General features: G+C 44.1%; 1 protein-coding gene across 1 annotated transcript in view; it reads right to left on the bottom strand.

The window, feature by feature from the left end:
- LOC137368805 (coiled-coil domain-containing protein 186-like) overlaps positions 1-23,683 on the bottom strand; it is a 320,706-nt gene that overhangs the window by 205,770 nt on the left and 91,253 nt on the right. The window contains exon 10 of the mRNA XM_068029009.1: positions 16,505-16,556. Coding sequence (XP_067885110.1) covers positions 16,505-16,556 — 52 coding nt within the window. The remainder of the gene's footprint in view (positions 1-16,504; positions 16,557-23,683) is intronic.

The raw sequence follows: 23,683 nt of genomic DNA, 5'->3' as shown, positions 1-23,683 counted from the left end.
CACAGCCTCACAGCTCCAGCGACCCTGGTTCGATTCTGGGTACTGCCTGTGTGGAGTTTGCAAGTTCTCCCTGTGACCGCGTGGGTTTCCGCCGGGTGCTCCGGTTTCCTCCCACAGCCAAAGACTTGCAGGTTAATAGGTAAATTGGCCATTGTAAATTGCCCCTAGTGTAGGTAGGTGGTAGGAGAATTGTGGGGATGTGGTAGGAATATAGGATTAATGTAGGATTAGTATAAAATGGGTGGTTGATGGTCGGCACAGACTCGGTGGGCCGAAGGGCCTGTTTCAGTGCTGTATCTCTAAATAAATAGGAAGCAGCCATACCTATTTTATGAGGAAGAAACACAAAGGATAGCCCTTTGGAGTGCTGGCCTCTACAGCAATGACTGCTAACCCCACAGAGAAATCCCATAAGAGCAGACCAGCAAATGGGGATACCTGAATATTTGCTAGTTCTTCCACTGATGCCACCTCCACCTGCAATAAAAAGGTACTGTCCCACATTGGTACAATGACAAAGCATGTACAAAGGGGCGATAGCCCTACTAACTGTACCCTGCTTAACTGCACAATATTATCCACTTTCAACATACCGATGTGCATCTGCTGATCTCAGATTGTACACAAAACTATTTTCTCAATGGATTACTTAAGCAGATTACTCTCCTCCGCATCATTAAAACAACAGAGAATTATGAAGACATGAAACAACAGTAGAAGCAGAATTCATAATAGCTTTTAAAGGCAAGTGGTTAAACATTTGAAGATGATTCAACAGGTATGGAGAAGGAGTTGAGGAATGGGACTAAGTGGATTGCTCTTTCTGAGAGCTGGCGTGGCTGTGAGGGGTTGAAATGACTCTTTTTATGAGCTGCAATAAGCTATGATTCTAGATATGTACTCAGAGTACACCTTGAATGTCTTCTGCCTGTAATGTAACTATATAGTGGCTATGGCCATGTGGGTCTATTACAGGTGGAGACAGCAGAATTTATAATGGAAAATAGGGAAATGGCGGAGAAACTGAACAATTACTTTGTGTCTGTCTTCACAGAGGAAGATACAGAAAATCCAGAAATATTAGAGAACCAAGGGACTTGTGAAAATAAGAAACTGAAAGAAATTAGTATTAATAAAGATGTAGTACTCAAAAAATTAACTGGATTGAAGGTTGATCAATCCCCTGGACCAGATAGCTATATCCCAGAGTGGTGAAGGAGGTGGCTATAGAGATAATGGATGTGTTGGGGGTTATCTTTCAAAATTCTATAGAATCTGGAAAAGTTCCTGCAGACTGGAAAGTAGCAAATGGAACCCACTATTTAAGAAAGTAGGAAAAGAGAAAATGGGGAACTACAGACCTGTTAGTTTGATGTAAGTAGTAGGGAAAATGTTATAATCTATTATAAAGGTTGTGATAAATAAACATTTAGAAAATAATGATATGATTGGGCAGAATCAACATGGATTTATGAAAGGGAAATCATGTTTGACAATTTTTTGCGGATGTTACTTGGTAGCATAGATAAAGGAGAACCAGTGGAAGTGCTGTATTTGGATTTTCAGAAGGCTTTGATAAGGTCCCACACAGGAGGATACAAAAGTAAATTAGATCACACGGGATTGGGGGTAATATACTGGTAAGGATTGAGAATTGGCTAACAGAAGAAAACAGAGAGTAGGAATAAATGGGTCATTCTTAGGATGGCAGGCTGTGCCTAGTGGGATACCGTAAGGATCAGTGCTGGGGCCATAGCTATTCACAACCTATATGAATGATTTGGATGTGGGGACCAAATGTAATATTTCCAAATTTGCTGATGACACAAAAGTAGGTGGGAATGTAAGTTGTGAGGAGGATGCAAGGTGGCTTCAACGGGACTTGGACAGGCTAAGTGAATGGGCAAGAACATGGCAGATGGAATATACTGTGAATAAGTGTGAAGTTATCCACTTTGGTAGCAAAAAAACAGAAAGGTAGAGTATTTCTTAAATGGTGAGAGGTTGGGAAGTGTTGATGTCCAAAGGGACTTGGGTGTCCTTGTTCATGAGTCACTAAAAGCCAGCATGCAGGTGCAGCAAGTAATTAGGAAGGCAAATGGTATGTTGGCCTTCATCGCAAAGGATATTTCGTACCGGAATAAAGAAGTCTTGCTGCAATTGTATAAAGCCTTGGTGAGACCGCACCTGGAGTATTGTGTGCAGTTTTGGTCTCCTCATCTAAGGAAGGATATACTTGCCATCGAGGGAGAAGAAAGGAGATTCACCAGACTAATCCCTGGGATGACAGGATTGTCTTATGAGAAGAGATTGAGGAAACTGGGCCTGTATTCTCTAGAGTTTCGAAGAATAAGAGATAATCTCATTGAAACTTACAAAATTCTTACAGGGCTTGACAGGGTGGATGTAGATAGGATGTTTCCCCTGGCTGTTGAGTCTAGAACCAGGAGACTTACTCTCAGAATAAGGGGTAGGCCATTTAAGACTGAGATGAGGAGGAATTTCTTCACTCAGAGGGTTGTGAATCTTTGGAGTTGTCCAACCCAGAGGGCTGTGGAAGTTCAATCATTGACCATGTGCAAGACAGAAGTTGATAGATATCTGGATACTAATGCCACCAACGGATAAGGGGATAGTGCGGGAAAGTGGTGTTGAGGTAGATGATCAGCCATAATCTAACTGAATGGTGGAGCAGACTCAAGGGGCTGAATGGCCTACTCCTGCTCCTATGTTCTTATGTTCCCAGGGATGACTGCACCTCACACTTTTGTGCCTTGATTCCGTTGTCTGAAGTGATTACGACCTCATGGATGAATGCAGTACAGTTGGACGGTAAAAATTTATCTGTAGAGACAATAAGGATATGCATGTGCATTGATTACAGAAAAAAAGACTGCTTCTAATTTCCACCCTTCTCTCACCTTTACGTGGTCCATCACCGACACTTCCCTTCCCTTCCTCGACTTCTCTATCTCCATCTCTGGAGATAGGCTGTCTACTAATATCCATTATAAGCCCACCGACTCCCACAGCTACCTCGACTACACTTTTTCACACTCTGCCTCCTGTAAGGACTCCAATCCATTCTCCCAGTTTCTCCGTCTCCGACACATCTGCTCTGATGATGCTACCTTCCATGACAGCGTTTCTGATATGTCTTCCTTTTTCCTCAACCGAGGATTCCCCCCCACTGTGGTTGACAGGGCCCTCAACTGTGTCCGGCCCATTTCCTACACCTCTACCCTCACCCCTTCCCCTCCCTCCCAGAACAGTGACAGGGTTCCCTTGTCCTCACTTTCCACCCCATCAGCCTCCATATCCAAAAGATAATCCTCTGCCATTTCCGCCACCTCCAGCGTGATGCCACTACCAGTCACATCTTCACCTCCCTTCCCCTGTCAGCATTCCGAAGGGATCATTCCCTCCGTGACACCCTGGTCCACTCCTCCATTACTCCCACCACCTTGTTCCCTTCCCATGGCACCTTCCCCTGCAATCGCAGGAGGTGTAGTACCTGCCCGTTTACATCCTCTCTCCTCACTATCCCAGGCACCAAACACCCTTTCAGGTGAAGCAGCGATTTACTTGTACTTCTTTCAATGTAGTATACTGTATTCGTTGCTCACAATGTGGTCTCCTCTACATTGGGGAGACCAAACGCAGACTGGGTGACCGCTTTGCGGCACACCTCCGCTCAGCCCGCAAGCAGGACCCTGAGCTTCCGGTTGCTTGCCATTTCAACACTCCCCCCTGCTCTCATGCCCACATCTCTGTCCTGGGAATGCTGCAGTGTTCCAGTGAACATCAACGCAAGCTCGAGGTACAGCATCTCATTTACTGATTAGGCACACTACAGCCTGCCGGACAGGACATTGAGTTCAATAATTTCAGAGCACGATGGGCCCCCCATTTTACCTTCAATTTTAGTTTTTTTTTTCTTTTTAAAAATATTTTTTTTGTGTTTATTAATTTGATCTTAGTTTGTTTAGTTTGCTTACCCACGGTTTTTTTTCATGTTTTTACTTGCGGCTGTTCAATTTTCAGTCCGTTAACACCCTATCTGTATCAATGCTTTGTCTTTCAACGCACCATTAACATATTGTTTGCCCTTGCTCCACGACCTTCTGGTCAGCTATTCTGTGACCTTGTCCTATCTACACCTTCCCTTTGTTATCTCTTGCCCCACCCCCGCTTTACTTGCTTATAACCTTTGACATTTCTAATATTTGACAGTTCTGAAGAAGGGTCACTGACCTGAAACATTAACTCTGCTTCTCTCTCCACAGATGCTGCCAGACCTGCTGAGTATTTCCAGCATTTCTTGTTTTTATTTTATATAAAAAAGATTGCTTATTTCCCATATGGATCAACAGGTATTTGCAGCTCAAATATAGCTGTGGAATATTTACCAAAGACTTTCTGTATCGGGTTAATTATACAATTGGGTGCGGAGGTAGCACCAGTACTAATGGGGCACACAGGTATTGTTGAGTGAGGACAACAACCCTTAGGACTAAAATTAAAAATAGAAAATGCTGGAAATACTCAGCAGGTCTTGCAGCATCCGTGGAGAGGGAAACAGAGTTAACATTTCAGATCAATGATTCAAACAGCCAACGAAAGGTCATCAAAATGTTAAATACACAACTGTCCTAGTCACTATTTTTCCAGGAATATCCTTAAGACATTTAGTTTCCATTTAAAACTAATACTACTGTTACGACCAGGTGAGAAAGAGGTCTAGGGTTCCCTTTCAGCTTTTTGGTCTTACTGTAATAGGGTTTAATTTTTAAACACACCATGTTTATAGTTGCCCCTTGGTGAATCCTTGTTCACTGCTTTCCAAAGAAACCAGCACACACACACAGGTTTTCTTAGGTCTAAAGAAGAAAGATTGAAATTTGTTAACTTAAACCTAATTTGGTTCATGCCTACGGATACACGACGCGCCCACGCTAGCATGCATACATGATACACACATGCAAATAGGGACAGAAAAGAGCAGAAGAAAAATAAAGTGGAAAAGTTTGAGGCAATCTCTGAAGAGAGTTTTTTTTGTTACTGTGCTTCAAGCTCGCTGTAGAGTCCTTGATTGTAGGTAGGTCTTGCTTTTCGTTGGAGCCCAGTATTCTTCTTAAACCTCGTTCAATGTAGGAGACTTTTCTCTCTTGGTTCATGTGTCTTCAATGGGTTTTGGAGTTCCATGAGAAAGAGATGAGAACAGACAGGAGCATTCTGCTTTCTGCTGGCTCTCAGTTCAAACTGTATAATTCAGAAAAAAACCCAGACTGCCAAGCAGGTTAGTCATGTGACTAACTGGTTTGACCACATCTAGTTGTGGATTGTATTGGAGCAGGGGATAGCTCCTCTGTTCCAAACACTGTCTGTTAATATGCAAAAATGTCTTCCCAGACAGGGGCCTGACAATCCCTTGTCACAGGCCTTTTCTTCTTCCCAGCAATAATTTGAAATTTAATGTCCATTTGGCAAAATTAATGTGCCTCATTCTTGACAGGTGGGGACCTGCATGGCACCTCCATACCCAGGGGAATGAAATGCGATTTGAGAAAAGCGAGAGAAAATATAAGATACAGAAAAAACCATGCATTTCTCTCATTCATACCCATTCATTCATAAATCCTAAAGCTTATTAAAATTGTCAGCCTTTTCTTGGTGCCAGTGCTGCTTTAATTGCTCCCTTTTTGGCATCCCACTAAACATGTGTTTCTTTGGGGAAGTTTTTATTCAGTTTGTCCATTGGCATGACTGCCTAGGATCTTTGTTCCTGTACAGGTCAGCCAAGTGGGGAGGGGGGGAGGGGTGAGTGGGGGGGGGGGGTGGTTAGATTTAATTAGCCCTAAATTGGAATTTTTTCCAAGACAGTCAGTAGTGGGAGGGTCTATCCTGAACTCTCTTTCAGTGCTTTGCTCACTCATGCAAAGGCTTTTGCCTTCAGGGGATGGGTGGTTCCCTTTTTCTCTGACGGTGGGGGAGGATTCTTTGTTAATCTCCCCTTTGTTCTCTGGGATACTCCTGCTGGCAGGTATGTGTGCAGATTCTACTGTGCTCCCCTGTAGCACTTCGGCTAGGTGAGGCATCACCCTCACGGTTTCTCTGCCCCCTAGAGATCTTGCTTTGCCTCTGCAGATTCCTGTAAATGCTGCTAGCAACTCTGGTGGGATGTTTCTAGAGTCTGCATTTATGTAAGGGGAAGTGGGGTCTAACTTTTCACATTTTTTGGTGTTGGCTGACTGGACAGTAGGGGTTTCTATCCAGAATTCCTCATGGACTTCCTTTAACCTGCCCCCTTGGTCACTTTTTCCCCTTCCCTGTCTAATCTTTTGCCTGCCTGTCCCTTTTTGTTCTCGGCGGGGATCCTTTACAGTTCACCAGCCATCTGCTGGAGGGTCCTCCTAACACCGGTACAGGACTTAGGGGTGCAAGTTTCATTGTAGGTTGGGGTTTCCCTTCAACCTGGCACATGTGGCAACTCCTGCAGTACTCCATCACATCTTTGTGGAGTTTTGGCCAGTCAAACTGCTGTCTTACGTGGGCTTTGGTCTTTCATATACCGGCATGTACAGCCACTGCAGTCTCGTGGGCCCTTCTTAATATTTCTTGCCAGTACCTCTGTGGCACCACTAACTGGTGAACTACTGTCCAATCCTTGCTCTCAGGTCTGTGAGGAGAACTCCATTTCTTCATCAGTACCTCATTCATTAAATAGTAGCAATCAGGGATTCCCTCTGCTTCATTTTCAGACTGGCAGCCTGTGCTAACTCTCGCAATACTGGGGTGGCTCGCTGAGCCTCAGCCAGGGAAAATCCATTGAATTCATTCCCTGGATCTCCTAACTTTCCAGAGAAAGTCTGGGACAGGCAGACCTCATGGTCATTTGCTTGCAGTGCCAATGCAGTCTCTTCTGAGGGAGCTGGTTAGATCATGGCCTAATCTACTACACATTCAGGGACACTTTCGCCACTGCCCTGTCTTTCTGACCTCCTGCAGTCTTTCTTTCACTACTGGGGGGTGAGGGAGCTACCACCTTCACTCCCGCCAGTTCATTACCTAGGAGCAGTTCAACTCTGTCCACAGGCAAACTAAGGACAATCCCTATGGTCACTGGTCCCACAACAAGGTCGCACTCCAGGTGCACCCGGTGTACAGCTACAGGTATACACTGCCCTCCAATACCATTCACCACCATTTTGGCGTTCACTGCACTCTCTGGAGGAAAGGTCAGGCCTTTTCCCAGTAAAAGGGATCTAGTGGCCCCTGTGTCCCTGAGAATCACTATGGGCTTCCTTGCCCCACTTGAGAGGTCTGGGGTTACTCTCCCTTCAGACACAAAACCTGGTAACCCTCAGGAACCCTATTAAATTTTCCTGCACTTGCAGCAGTAGACTTCCTGGGTCTCACTCTTACTGCAGTTAAAGTCACAGCTTGTTCTGCTGTGCTTTCCATCAGGTTCACTTCTTCTCTAAGTGGGTGGGCCCTGATTAACCCTCCCAGTTTTCCCTTTATATTCTAGAAGTCAGCTTTTAAATGCCCTCTTTATTACAATGGAAGCACACAGGTCTCCGGGACTCACTCTTGTTCAAAGCACATTCCCATTTGGCTGGAGGAGGGCCCCCTATGTCTCCTGCTTTCCTTTCTCTCCCTGGACTGCCTGGGCTGCTATCACCTTCCCACCCTTTGTCCTTTTCACATTTGTGGGGGTGATCAGGAAAGGTTCCCCCTGGGAAACTAACTTATAAATCAAAGCAAACTCATCGGCCAGTTCGGCCACTTGCCAGGCTCTCTGGACCCGCTGCTCCTCTACATGGGTCTTTATGGAGAGTGGGAGAGAGTGTTTAAATTCCTCTACAGAATTACTTCTCTGAGATTCTCATACCTGACCTGTACTTTAACAGCCCTCAGCCAATGATCAAAAGCCAGCTGCTTACTTCTTTCAAACTCCAGATAAGTTTGATTAGCTTGCTTCTTGAGGGTTCTAAGCTTTTGGCGATAGGCTTCGGGTACTAATTCATATGTCCGGAGGATAGCATTTTTGGTCAGTTCATAATTTGATGAACTCTCAGCTGGCAACCTTATGGGCTTTTCCAGTTAGCTTGCTTTGTAGTAAAAGAGACCAAGTCTCAGATGGGCATTTTAGCTGCAGTGCCAGTTTCTCAAAAGACACAAAAAAAATTCTACATCTTCCTTATTGAATTTTGGGATTAGATGAGCTGGTTTTAACAATTCTGTACCCAGTCCTGAATTATGCACCTCCATATGGCCAATTACTCTGTCGTCCCCTAGTTAACTCAAGCCGCTTCAGCTCTCTTCGCATTCCTTACGGAATATTCTTTCTCTCTCTCATTCCTTCTTCTGTCTTTCTTTCTCTCTCCCCTCTCTCTCTTTTTCTTCACGTTCCTCCTGGAAGGCGCTCTCTTTCTCCCTCTCTCTTTCCTCAAATTCAAGTTTCCTCTGTTCCAATTGCATCTTTGCTAACAGTACCCCCTCTGGGTCTGCTTCTAACCCTGTTTCTGCTTCTTCAGATTCAAGGGAAAAATGGTTGACCACTAGCCTTAGGAGTTCAGACTTTCTAGCCTTGCCACGTACAGTGATCCCACAATGCTCAGCCATTTTCCTCAACTCCACCATAGACAATGCTTTTAACTTATCCCAAGTTACTTCACCCTGGCTTGGAGAGCTACTAGCTTCAGTTGCAGACATGTTAGTATACAATCACACACAACCACAAGAAAACCTGTATCAATCTTGCTCTTTTTTGATTGGGAACAATTTGCCTGTGGGTCAATTCCGGGATGCAAGCACCCAAATGTCTGTCATGATAAGGTGAGAAAAAGGTCTAGGGTTCCCTTTCAGCCTTCACCTGGTCTTACTGTAACAGGGTTTAATTTTTAAACACACCATGTTTTTAGTTACCCCAAGGTGAATCCTTGATCACTGCTTTCCAATTATAAGGCAAAGAAACCAGCACACACGCACAAGTTTTCTTGGGTATAATGAAGAAAGGTTGAAATTTATTAAACTTAAACTCTAATTCGGTTAATGCCTACGGATGCATGACGCACCCACGCTAGCATGCATACATGATACACACAGGCAAATAGGGACAGAAAAGAGAAGAAAAATAAAGTGGAAAAGTTTGAGGCAATCTCTGAAGAGGGTTTTTTTGTTACTGTGCTTCAAGCTCGCTGTGGAGTCCTTGATTGTAGGTAGGTCTAGGGGCCCAGTATTCTTCTTAAACCTCGTTCAATGTAGAAGACGTTTCTCTCTTGTTTCATGTGTCTTCAGTGGGTTTTGGAGTTCGTGAGAAAGCGTTGGGAGCAGACAGACAGGAGAGGTGGTCTACTTCAGTTTAGGAGCATTCTGCTTTCTGCTGGCTCTCAGATCAAACTGTATAATTCAGAAAAAAACACAGACTGCCAAGCAGGTTAGTGATTAACTGGTTTGACCACATCTGTTTGTGGATTGTATTGGAGCAGGGGATAGCTCCTCTGTTCCAAACACTGTCTGTTAATATGAAAACATGCCTTTCCAGCCGGGGGCCTGGCAACCCCTTGTCACAGGCCTTCTCTTCTTCCCAGCAACAATTTGAAATTTAATGTCCATTTGGCAAAATTAATGTGCCTCATTCTTGGCAGGTGGGGGCCTGCAAGACATACAGTGAAGGCATCTTCAACCATTTGGATATTGTTATGTAATAAAGGATTTTGATTAATGGCTTTAAAATGTTCTTTGCTACATTGCTTTTTTTTGCATTTTTCTGGTATTTACTTTTGGTTTCATTTGTAGTATAATTTTTGCATTAATTTAGACCCAATATTTTCCATCTGTTGATTATTGGCAACTATAATTTCAGCTTTCTGCTGGATTTACCTCTCTATATTCATGCAGAAGGGTAAGAGAAGACATGAGAGGGTAATATGCTTATATCCAAGGCGATCTTGCAACACCCACCCTTACCCAACTCTCTCTTATATAGACCAATGTGTACATACTTAAACAGCTCGACGAAAGCTGCCTTCACTGCCTCCCATAGTGAATTGTAGGCAGGCATAGAAATGTGTCTCCTCCTGGGTCTAAACTTTCAGGCATATTCCAGAAGAAGAACAGCTCTGTAGTGGTTATCAATGTGACAACTGCCTTGAACTTCAACAAAATCGACTTGGTTCCAAGGGACTGTGGGAAAATTATTAAATTCCACAAGCAGCAGGCATAAAGCAAGTGACAAATGCCTTGCTTGCCAGGGCTGACTGTCTTCATTACTTTCTGCATGAAAATCAGCCAGCAGCATGAAAGAACACTGCAGTTTTACCACATTGCAGTTTTCTCCAAAGTATAAGACCTTTTTCATGGTGGCCATATGGGCTCAGGAATCTGTTCCTTTTCCTTCACCACTTCCCCCTCCTGACCTGTGCTTCGTGACTCATCAAAGCTTAGTAATTGCATACTTTGGCATATGGTTCTGTGTTAGTACTTACAAACAACAATGAGAGGAACATAGGTTCTGTCTTCTTCAGCACCACCTGTAGTGCTGACAGATTGCTCAGGGCTACAAAAACAGAAAAGGTACTGATGGCTACAAGAACTACCTCCTAACTCTACTTACAAATTTTCAAATCCTCTCTGGCCACAGGAGAGGTGCCAGAGGACTGCAGGACAGCGAATGTGGTACCATTATTCAAGAAGGGTAGCAGGGATAAACCAGGTAATTACAGGCCGGTGAGTCTAACATCGGTGGTAGGGAAACTATTGGAAAAAATTCTGAGGGACAGGATTAATCTCCACTTGGAGAGGCAGGAATTTATCAAGGATAGTCAGCATGGCTTTGTCAGGGGGAGATCATGTCTAATAACTTGATTGAATTTTTCGAGGAGGTGACTAGATGTGTAGATGAGGGTAAAGCAGTTGATGTACTCTACATGGACTTCAGTAAGGCTTTTGATAAGGTCCCACATGGGAGATTGGTTAAGAAGGTCAGAGCCCATGCGATCCAGGGTAATTTGGCAAATTGGATCCAAAACTAGCCTAGTGGCAGGAAACAGAGGGTGATGGTCGAGGGTTATTTTTGCAATTGGAAGCCTGTGACCAGTGGTGTACTCCAGGGATCGGTGCTGGGACCCTTGCTGTTTGTATTGTATATTAATGATTTAGATGTGAATATAGGAGGTATGAGCAGTAAGTTTGCAGATGACACGAAAATTGGTGGTGTTGTAAATAGTGAGGAGGAAAGCCTTAGAATACAGGACAATATAGATGGGCTGGTAAGAGGGGCAGAGCAGTGGCAAATGGAATTTAATCCTGAGACGTGTGAGATGATGCATTTTGCGAGGACTAACAAGGCAAGGGAATATAAAATGGGTGGTAGGACCCTAGGAAGTACAGAGAGTCAGAGGGATTTGAGAAAAATTTATTTCACCCAGAGGGTGGTTGGAATCTGGAACACACTGCCTGAAGGGGTGGTAGAGGCAGGAACCCTAACAACATTTAAGAAGTATCTAGATGAGCACTTGAAATGCCACAGCATACAAGGCTACGGGCCAAGTTCTGGAAAATGGGATTAGAATAGATAGCTGCTTGATGGCCGGCACAGACACGATGGGCCAAAGGGCCTGTTTCTGTGCTGTATAACTCTATGACCTTGCAATATACTGTGTATAATGCTTATATAGTGACTATGAAGAAAAACAAGACTTAAGTACAGGACTGCAGCCAAGCTCTTTTATACAAGGATGCATTGTGGGAGCTTTTTGAGGTTTTGAGCCAGTTTAATGCACTGGAGAGAAGTTTATGTGATCCTAATATTTAAGACCCTGGGAATAATAGGCCCCGTGGGTTGACTTCAGTTGTAGAGAAGATGTTAGAGGCATTATAAAAGCTGTAATTTATGATCATTTGAATGGATTAGGAATTATTAAACAATTCCAGCATGGCTTTAGGAAATGGGAGGTCCTAGCTTCCTAACCTGCTTGAGTTCTTTGAGGGAGTGACCAAATTAGTGGATGAGGATAGTCCAGGAGATGCTGTATATCTTGATTTCTAGAAAGCCTTTGATAAAGTACCATATTGATGGCTATTAGACATGATTTTATCATGTGGAATTAGTAATCAGGTAATTTACTGAATAGAAAATTGATTGCACCCTTCCAGGCAGAGGATTGTCATCAACGGGAGTAGATTTACATGGTGCCGGGTCATAACCCCATAGGGTTCTGTATTAGGACTGTTGTTATTTGTCACTTTCATAAATTAAGAAAATTAAAGAAAGCATTCAGAATTTTGAAAATAACCCAAAGAATGTGAACGTGAGTTAGGAATTTAGAGAATATATATATAAATAGGTTACAGGCTAATTTAGATAAATCATAGGAATGGACCCATGTGTGATAGATTCTCTTCATTCACTGCATGCCATGTATGCGATGTGGTCCTATTGACGTTGCCACAAGATCACCTGTGTATTAAAAACTTTATGGGCTTATATTGCCATGTTTGTCAAGATAAACACTTTGAACTGCGCTTTCAAACTGCCTGTACATGTTGGAGATTGTGTAGTAGCCCTTTTGTGGTTACCTGACTGCATAGCATCCAGGAATGAAGCTTTTCCTGTGAGGGCTAACTTGAGTAGCTTCGCTATTATTTTCTTTACTCACACAAGTACCTTTACCAGTGAGACTGAGTTTTTGAACCTTTCAGCATTGAAGTCAACATTTTATGTCACCCTTTTAAGGTTGTTAATATATTCTTTGCAGTCCTATGGCATTTACTGTAGGGGGTAACATATTGGCATGGATAGAAGATTGGCTAACTAACAGGAAACAGAGAGTAGGCATAAATGGGTCATTTTCTGACTGGCAAGATTTAACAAGTGATGTGCCGCAGGGATCAGTGCTGGGGCCTTAACTTTTTACAATTTATATAAATGACTTGGATGAAGGGACCGAAGGTATGGTTGCTAAATTTGCTGATGACACAAAGATAGGTAGGAAAGTAAGTTGTGAACTAGACATAAGGAGGCTACAAAGGGATATAGATAGGTTAAGTCAGTGGGCAAAGTTCTAGCAAATGGAGTATAATGTGGGAATATGTAAAATTAGCCATTTTGACAGGAAGAATAAAAAAGAATCAGATTATCTAAATGGTGAGAGATGGCTGAGCTCTGAGATGCAGAGGGATTTGGGTGTCCTAGTGCATGAATCATAAACGGTTAGTAAGCAGGTTCAGCAAGTAATTAGGAAAGCTAACAGAATGTTATTGTTTATTGCGAAGGGAACTGGATAAAAAGTAGGGAAGTTATGCTTCAGTTATACAGGGCATTGGTGAGCCACATCTGGAATACTGTGTACAGTATTGGTCTCCTCATTTAAGGAAGGATATAAATGCATTGGAAGCAGTTCAGAGAAGGTTTACTTGACTAATACCTATAATGGCAGGGTTGCCTTATGAGGAAAGGTTGGACAGGCTATGCTTGTATCCACTGGAATTTAGAAAAGTAAGAGGTGACTTGATTGAAACATATGAGATCCTGAGGGGTCTTGACAGGGTGGATGTGGAAAGGATGTTTCCTCTTGTGGGAGAATCTAGAACTAGGTGTCACTGTTTAAAAATAAGGGGTCGCTCATTTAAGACAGAGATGAGGAGAATTTTTTTTCTCTCAGAGGGTCGTGAGTCTTTGGAACTCTCTTCCTCAAAAGGCAGTGGAAGCAGAGTCTTTGATTATTTTTAAGGCAGAGGTAGATAGATTCTTGATAAGCAAGAGGTGAAAGGTTATCGGGGGTAGGTAGGAATGTGGAGTCAAGGTTACAATCAGATCAGCCATTGAGTGGTGGAGCAGGCTCGAGGGGCCGAGTGGCCCACCCCTGCTCCTAATTCGTATGTCCCTATCTACTCTGTCCAGACTCCTCATGATTTTGAACACTTCTATCAAATCTCCTCTCAACCTTCTAATTTGTATGTTCTGAATGTTATTCATTTTTCTTCCATACCATACATAGTCCATGCATACGTTTGTTCATCCAGAGTAACATTAATTATATCCTCAAGAAATCTTTATATTTTATGACATTTTTGGCTTAATTAAACATTTTAGATTCTAAGAAAAGCAATTATCGTCACCTCCTTCTTGTTTCCATTTGTGCCTTTAATGTTTATTTTGCTAGCAGTAGTTGGAGTCACATTCATTAAAAGAAGAAAGGTTGCATTTATATAGGACCTTTCACATTGGCAGAATGTTCTAAAGCACCTCAAAGTTAATCAATTACTTTTGATAAGCAGTCACTTGCTTTGTCGGCAAGCTACAGTTTACCTACTCTACTCCTATACTGATCTGGTTAACTCCAATTTTAAATCCTGGACTCATATATTTACTGGCAAGAGTGTGGCAAGTAGCTTTTTCCTAGATCTGCACGAATGTCCTCTTTCACTGGCTACTAGCAGGTGCAAAGTGACTCATGTTAGCCCCCACTGGAAATAGCTTATCCTTGGAAGTGAAGCAGTCTGGAAACCACAAGCTATACTAGCCTAAATTAAATTGTGGAAATACACAGCAGGTCTGGCAGCATCTGTGGAGAGAGAAACAGAGTTAACGTTTCATGTCTGTGACCATTCATCAATACTCTAAACTAGCCTGTCTGATTTTCTCAACCACTGCTACGAAATACTACAGCATCCACTTGACATTCACCAGTTTAACACAAGTCAGAGGAGGAGCTCAGCAGAGTGGTGGGATTAAAAGGCCCTTTCCTGCAGAATGGCACAGAACTTTAATAGTTCAATGCTCATTTGAAAATCCTATCGTTGGAAATACAACAATGATGGTGGTAATGATCAGGAGACCAGAAACATTATGGTATTTTCAAAAACTTCGTGTTTGTTTTTAAAACTATATTAGACATTTGTTATATTTTTCAGATAAATAGTTTTAAGGTCACAGTCAGCCTGGCAGAAAATATCAAGATTTGATTATCATTTAAAAAAAGATTGAACAAAGAAATTTGTGGTGACTCTGTTAAAAAAATGTATAATCCATTAGAAAAAGAGGTACACTTTGTTTTAGTACTCCAATTGTGTTACAGTTGCACTTGTAACGACCTATCAGAAAGCACAAGTTTGACTACCATTGTAGATTGCCTCTGATAGATCAGTACTACATTGTGTAAAGTCAACAATAAACCTGCCTGTTTAAAGGCCACCTGTGCCACTAAGTAAAGTATGTGTGTGTTGACATGCAACACCAAGTGGCAACTGTACCAGCTGATGCTTTGTTCACAACTCAAGGGCAAGCTAAGATAGGAAGGAAAGTAAGTTGTCAAGAGGAGATAAAGAGTCTACAAAAGGATATTGATAGGTGACGTGAGTGGGCAAAAATTGGCAGATGGAGTATAATGTGGGAAAATGTGAACTTCTCTACTTTGGCAGGAAGAGTAGAAAAGCTGCATACTATTTAAATGGAGAGAGATTGCAGGACTCAGTGGTACAGAGGGATCTGGGTGTCCTGGTACATGAATCACAAAAGGTCAGTATGCAGGTACAGCAAGTAATTAGGAAGGCAAATGGAATGTTGATGTTTATTGCAATGGGAATCGAGTATAAAAGTAGGGAAGTTCTACCGCACTGTACAGGACCTTGGTGAGACCACATCTGGAGCACTGTGTACAGTTTTGGTCTCTTTATTTGAAAAAGGATATAATTGCATTAGAAGCAGCTCAGAGACGGTTCACTTGACTAATTCCGGGGATGAAGGGCTTATCTTATGAAGAAAGGTTGAACAGGTTGCGCCTATACCCACTGGAGTTTAGAAGAATGAGAGGTGATCTTATTGAAACATATAAAATCCTGAGGGGACTTGATAGAATGGATACCAGAAGGATGTTTCCTCTTGTGGGGGAGACTAGAACTAGGGGACACATTATAAGAGGTCTCCCTCTTAAGATGGAGATTAGGAGATTTTTTTTTCTCAAAGGATCATTAGTCTCTGGAATTCTCTTTCCCAGAAAGCAGTGGAGGTTGGGTCATTGAATTTGTTTAAGGTTGAGTTAGATTTTTGATAGACAAGGGAGTCAAGGCTTATGGTGGGGGGGGAGGGGGGCGGCGGCAGACAGGAAAATGGAGTTGAGACCACAACCAGATCAGCCATGATCTTATTGAATGGCAGAGCAGGCTTGAAGGGCCGAATGGCCTACTCCTGCTCTTAAGTCCTATGTTCCTATGTTCCATGGCTACTTTCAACAGAAAAAAAACTGGGTGCCTCTCTTGGGTCCAGCAGTTGGAATCATCGACAAATATGGGGAAGAATTGTGAGCAAAATGATCAGTTGTTTGGTTTGCAAGAACAAAACAGAAGTAAGCAAAGGAAAATATCTTGCAGATGGTCTTGACTGCTGCTGATATCCCATTATTTACTAAAATTACTGCAAATAATTGTGAATGTGGATAATGGGACTGTGCAAACCTGTATTGTGCATTGATTATAAGAAGTCTATATAATCCAATACCTTTTAGCTCGTCCTGCTGTTCACACAGAGGCTCCTCCTGATTTTGGCTTTCCTAAATTGTGGGAAAATAAGAGGCGAGTAAATATGACAAGCAAATAGTTTTTCATCTTTTGGAACTAAAAGCTTTTTAAAAAATCTAACTTTTTATAGTTGTATTTGAGATCACTTCCATTGTCTCCAGGTCGGTTTGTTAAAACAGATGTGGAATATTTGTTATCTAATTATTCTTAATTATTCTACACATTAATTTTTGCAGCACATATTCATGATGATTCACCCTACATATGCTGAGTGTAAACGTCAACATAATGCGCACATAAATGGGCTGGATTTTACCAAGCTGTCGACATCGGGCTCCGTGGCGGGGGTGGGGGGGTGGGGCGAGGGGTGGGCCGGGTGGCCTGAAGGTTGATCTGGAAGAGGCCCACCACAGACCTCGACGCCAGGAAGGCCTGGCCTGATCCTCCAGGTGGCACGAGGCTCTGTGGCGGCCCCCCCTCCGCTGGGTGACGGGACTTCAATTACAATATTCAAATGAATAAAATTAATGAACTTGTATGAACTTACCTGCAATCTTGAGGGACCACTGCGATCTTCAGCATGCAGGCTGGCACTCCATGCCTTCAATTCTCCGTCCGGGGAAAGACGGCGTGATACTGGTGGGAAGGGGGGAGGTGGTAAGATTTTCAGCGCGGGGGGTGGTGGAGGGAGATGGGGTCAAATACACGTAATGTGTGTAGGGGATGGTGGGAAGGGTTGAACTTCAAACTTAGTGCAGTCTGGGGGGGTGGGGAAGGTCACATTTAAAAGGTAAGTGTTTTGGGGGGGTGAAGGGCAAATAGTTATTGTAATTGTTATTGGAGTGGTGGGAAAGGGGCATTAGAAATTTATTTATTTAATTTTGGGGGGTATGTCTTTAAAAATTTAAATTGGGTGGCAAGGCTGGCTGCCCTTTAAAAATGCTGCCAGCACCTGCACACAGGTAGCTGATGCCATTGCCAAGGACGGACAGCCTGCCCCCTCCACATGATTGGGGTGGGTTGGGGGGAGGGGGGTGCCAGCTTCCCCGGTTATTGAAATAAGTCGCCGCGCTTGAGATTGCAGCAGCACTTTGGCGTGTGGCCCGATGTGTGGGCCGCCATTTTTTGAGCCAAGATCGGCAGCAGGCTCTTAAAATCCAGCTCATAGTATTTGCAGAGGCTACCTTTTATGACAAAACATGAAAAAGTCTTTCTGTATTGTGTGGCATAGCTGCTGCTCCACCCAGTGGTGTAACAGAGAACAGAATTTGGCATCAATAATGGGGAACAAATTAGAAAAGTACTAAGTCCTGAAATTCCTCTGGGGACCTTTTTGAGGTGAAGTTCAACCTGAGATAGGACAGAACTTATACCTGCCCCTAGGATGCACTCCTGACCCTGTCCAAAATAGAGTGTCGAAACATTCACAAATTTTGGGTGGAAGTGCAAGCTATTTTCAGTGCAACTGGGGCTCTTCTCGATTGGTGGAGGGATATCACTGTAGCACTTTGTTGCAGTGCATGTGGGGCTACTGTGCTCGCTGAATATCTTTAAAATCTACAAGGAAGCTTCTAAATTTTAGCTTGTTGCTTTCTCAACGGCGACGGATTGCTCTGCAATCAGCTGGCAAAGGAAAAGCGCATTTGTTACTTTCAGTGGCCCCATTTCACCAGGATTTGGCAAGCAAGTGTGACTGCTTCATGCAGGCATAAATTGGGCTGGAGGCAAATGAGGTGAGGACAATACTCTTGGGTGGAGGGAAGGACATGGGAATGAAGGGACACTAGTTCACTTTGTCATCTAAGATATTGTTCCCCACAACTCTGTATTTTTTTTTGAACTTAATAAAAACGTGTTCAATATTACTTTCCCTAAAAGACATGCTACTTCTTTTGCTAGAGCAAAAACAGAAGACTAAACTGGTGTGAAATTTGGATCAGTAGCGCCATGGGAAGCCACTGTACGGAAGCCAATCATCATCCTGGGGGTGGGTGCTGTGCCACCAGGCCCTTCTGGTGCGGCACGCACAGGACATCAGCTTGAGAAGGGTACTCGCATGGGCACCCCTGCCAGAAGCAACAGAATTGGCAAGGTCATGATGTCACACACCATACCAACTGATGTGATGCCCATTTTCCAAATTTGGACCATGAAAGTCCATTGAACAAATTCACATATCACTCAACAAAGATCTTCTCCCTACAGTTTTTTAAAAAACTCTTTCATGCAATGTGAGTGTCATTGGCAAGGCTAGATTTGTTGCCCAACCCTAACTGCCCTTGTGAGGTGGTGGTGAGCCACCTGCTTGAACCACTGTAGTCCACGTGGTGTGGGTATAGTCACAGTGCTGTTAGGAAAGGAGTTCCAAGTTTCTGACCCAACGACAGTGAAGGATCAGCGATAAATGTCCAAGTCAGGATGGTTTGTTACCTGGAGGGAACTTGCAAATGGTGGTGTTCCCACATGTCTGCTGCCCTTGGCCTTCTAGGTGGTAGAGGTCGTGCATTTGAAAGCTGCTGATGAAGGAGGCTTGGCGAATTGCTGCAGTGCCTCTGATAAATGTTACACTCTGCTGTCACTGTGCGCTGATAGTAGAGGGAGTGAATATTGAAGATGGTGAATGGGGTGCCAATCAAGTGGGCTGATTTGTCCTGGATGGTGTCGAGCTTCTTGAGTGTTGTTGAAGCAGCACCCATCCAGGCAAGTGGAGAGTATTCCATCACAGTCCTGACTTGTGCCTTGTAGATGGTGGACAGGCTTTGGAGAGTCGGGAGGTGAGTTACTCGCCACAGGATTCCTAGCCTCTGACCTGCCCTTGTAGCCACGATATTTATATAGCTACTCCAGTTCAATTTCTGGTCAATGGTAACCTCCAAGATATTGATAGTGGGGGATTCAGCGATCGTAATGTCATTGAATGTCAAGGGGAGATGGTTAGATTCTCTCTTGCTGGAGATGGTCATTGCCTGGCACTTGTGTGGCGCGAATGTTACTTGCCACTTATCAGCCCAAGCCTGGATATTGTCCAGGTCTTGCTGCATTTCTACACGGACTGCTTCAGTATCTGAGGAGTCACGAATGGCACTGAACATTGTGCGATCATCAGCAAACATCCCCACTTCTGACCTTATGATTGAAGGAAGGTCGTTGATGAAGCTGCTGAAGGTGGGAAACTTGATTGAAGTATATAAGATCCTAAACGGTCTTGACAGGGTGAATGTGGAGGGGATGTTTCCTCTTGTGGGTGAGTACAGAACTGTGGGGCACTGTTTGAAAATTAGGAGTCACCCTTTTAGGATAGAGACAAGGAGAAATGTTTTCTCTCAGAGGGTTGTGCAAATTTGGAATTGTCTGCCTCAGAAGGTGGTGGAGGTGGTGTCATTGAATATTTTTAAGGTGAAAGTAGATATATTCTTGTTAGGTAAGGGAATCAAAGATAATCGGGGGTACATGGGAATTCGAGACAGAAACAGATCAGCCATGATCTTATTAAATGGTAGAGCAGGCTCGAGAGGCTTAATGATTGACTTGTTTCTGCTCCTAATTCGTACAGTTGTATGGTTGGGCCTAGGACACGACCCTGAGGAACTCCTGCAGCGATGTCCTGGGACTGAGATGATTGCCTTCCACCAACCACAACCATCTTCCTTTGTGGTAGGTTTGACTCCAACCAGCGGAGAGTTTTCCCCCTGATTCCCATTGACTCCAGTTTTGCTAGGGCTCCTTGATGCCATACTCAGTCAAATGCTGCCTTGATGTCAAGGGCAATCACTCTCACCTCACCTGATGAGTTCAGCTCTTTTATCCATATTTGAACCAAGGCTGTAACGAGGTCTGGAGCTGAGGGCCCTGGTAGAATCCAAACTGAGCGTCACTGAGCAGGTTATTGCTAAGCAAGTGCCGCTTGATAGCACTGTCGACGACACCTTCCATCACTTTACTGATGATTGAGAGTAGGCTGATGGGACAGTATTTGACCGGGTTGGATTTGTCCTGTGTTTTGTGTACAGGACATACCTGGACATTTTTCCACATTGCCAGGTAGATGCCAGTGTTGTAGCTGTACTGGAACAGCTTGGGAGGGGCGCAACAAGTTCTGGAGCATAGGTCTTCAGTACTATTGCCGGAATGTTGTCAGGGCCCATAGCCTTTGCAGTGCCTTCAGTCGTTTCTTGATATCACGTGGAGTGAATCGAATTGGCTGTGGACTGGCATCTGCGATGCTGGGGACTTCAGGAGGAGGCCAAGATGGATGATCAACTCGGCACTTCTGGCTGAAGATTGTTGCAAATGCTTCAGCCTTATCTTTTGCACTGATGTGCTGGGCTCCCCCATCATTGAGGATGGGGATATTTGTGGAGCCACCTCCTCCAGTTAGTTGTTTAATTGTCCACCACCATACACGACTAGATGTGGCAGGAATGCAGAGCTTAGATCTGATCTGTTGGTTATCCAGCGCCTTCAGCTATTTCTTGACATCACATGGAGTGAATCAAATTGTCTGAAGACTGGCATCTATGATGCTGGAGGAGGTTGAGGTGAATCATCCACTTGGCACTTCTGGCTGAAGATGGCTGCAAGTGCTTCAGCCTCGTCTTTTGCACTGAATGTCAGTGATTATGTGGAAATTTGGATGTTGTGCCAGCCATAACTGAACAGCTAGAGGTATATGTAGGCAGTGAGAGTTGGGTGTGAGGCTGGTGAGGTGGAGTATCTGAATGTTAGGCGTGAGTTCTGAGTGCTCATGCTAGTGTGTGCTGCTGAGTGAGTGATGGGGGTGTGTTGCATTGAGCAGTGTAAGAGTCTGGTGTTTTGATGAGTAGCAGATTTGATGTGAAGATGCATTCACTGACCTTGACCACACATATGAGGTCAAAAGCTTCTTCTGCCTCTGCTGCCAGGTTCTCGCGGCCAGACTCCAGGCATTTACCTCCCCTGCAACTGCTCCCACTCCCTTTCAGGGGTATGGTGTGATGGCATCCTGGCTCATATGGAAACATTGCCTCTCTCCTTGAGTGCACCTCCAAGACTAGCACCTCCAGCATGGCATCATTGAAACTTTGAGCCCTCTCCCTGAGCTGGTGCTCCATTTTCCTTCACCTTCAATCTTCAACTACATCTTTTTTACAGCCACTTCTCCAGTGCAGCGTCTCTTTCGGAGGGGCTGACTGCTTTTAAGAGTTGGGGCCTAGCTAGAACACGTGCCAGCCTCACACGCTCTTGTGCATTCCCCTTTATGCATGCAGCCAGCCAGTAGCGCAGGACATGCACAGTTGCACGACACCATCACGTTAATGAGGAGGCAGCAGGAAATTTACATACTGCCTACCTCCACCAGGGCCAGGGCACGTAGGATCCGAACCACGATTCCTGTGCCCAAATAACAATGCAATCCAGTTTTTAGCCCAACATGTTTGGTATCCCAATTGGAAAAGATTTGATTTGGGTACATATGTGAGTTAGTCTTGACAAGATATAATTAATTTATATTTGGCAATCGAGAAGGAAGATCTGGTTCTGTGGTGTGTCTAGTTGCCAGGAGAATGTAAAAATTGCCTTGCAGTAGGTCAGAGGCTGGGAATTCTGTGGCGAGTAACTCACCTCCTGTCTCCCCAAAGCCTGTCCACCATCTACAAGGCACAAGTCAGGAGTGTGATGGAATACTTTCCATTGCCTAGATGGGTGCAGCTCCAACAACACTCAAGAAGCTCGACACCATTCAGGACAAAGCAGCCCACTAGATTGGCACCCCATCCACAAACATTCACTCCCTCCACCACCAACGCACAGTGGCAGCAATGTGTACCATCAACAAAATGCACTGCGGCAACTCACCGAGGCTCCTTTGACTGCACCTTCCAGATCCGCGACCTCTACCACCGAGAAGGATGCTTCTCGATGCTGCAAGTTGCCCTCCAAGCCACACACCATCCTGACTTGGAACTTTCTCCCTGTTCCTTCACTGTCACTGGGTCAAAATCTTGGAACTCCCTTCCTAACAGCACTGTGGGTGTGCCTACACCCCAAGGACTGCAGTGGTTCAAGAAGGCAGCTCATCAGCATCTTCTCAAGGGCAATTAGGGATGGGCAATAAATGCTGGCCTAGCCAGTGATGCCCACATCCCATGAACGAATAATAAAAAATGTTGCAGCAAAGAAACCGGGCATGTGGACTTACTTGCTTTCCTACCTATCTTTGTGCCATCAGCGAATTTAGCAACCATACCTTAGGTCCCGTAACCACCTGGAAGGACAAGGGCAGCAAATGCATAAGAACACCACCACCTGCAAGCTCCCCTCCAAGTCACACACCATCCTGACTTGGAACTACTTCGCTATTTCTTCACTGTTGCTGGGTCAAAATCTTGGAACTTCCTTCCTAACAGCACTGTGGGTATACTTACCTCACATGGACTGCAGCGGTTCAAGAAGGCAGCTCACCACCACCTTCTGAAAGGCAATTAAGGATGGGCAATAAATGCTGGCCTAGCCAGTGATGCCTACATTCCCCGAATGAATTAAAAAAAACTGAAAACATTGCTGATCTAGCTGCTAATTAGCTCAGGTTACAGAGAAAGCACAAATTTGGTCTGGGAATTTGGCTGGCAGCATACTTGTCTGCAGAGTGCAAAACCTAGCAATGTAGCAGCTTATAAACCCTTACAGAACATCACAAAAGGGAAAATTGTGGGTGTGCCAGAAAAATAGACAAATTGTTGACAATTGTGCAGCAGAGAGATGAAAACAACACTGCCCCCTTGGATGCTCAATAGTTGGAAGTCCTATTGCTGAGGATACACCAAAGGAGGGTGCTCCTATTTGGGGCTGAGGGAGTGGAAGCACAGATGCAAGCTGCCTTGTCTGTGGCTGCAAATGAGCAAGACGTGCTGGCATCAAAGGAAGGCAAAGGTAGTGAGTTCCTAACTTATGCACATTTTTCATCAAATATGTCAAAAAGCTAAGCTGTGATCTCCCTCAACCTCTGGGAGGTAAAATTTCAAGCAATGTATAAAATCATTATCTTTTAGACTATCATTGTGCTTAAGTTGCATGGTACACTTTTCTTGATGGTGGGGTGACAGCCAAGGAACAGCAAGAAGATGCTGACGTATTTAGCCAAGGTACCCCTCGGTTTTTAAAGGGCTTTTTCAGTTGGATC

The sequence above is a fragment of the Heterodontus francisci genome, chromosome 4 (genome assembly GCF_036365525.1).
Source record: "Heterodontus francisci isolate sHetFra1 chromosome 4, sHetFra1.hap1, whole genome shotgun sequence".
NCBI classification, from domain to species: domain Eukaryota; kingdom Metazoa; phylum Chordata; class Chondrichthyes; order Heterodontiformes; family Heterodontidae; genus Heterodontus; species Heterodontus francisci.
Note: the sequence above shows the minus strand (reverse complement) of the source record. Positions and strands in the feature narration are given on the sequence as shown.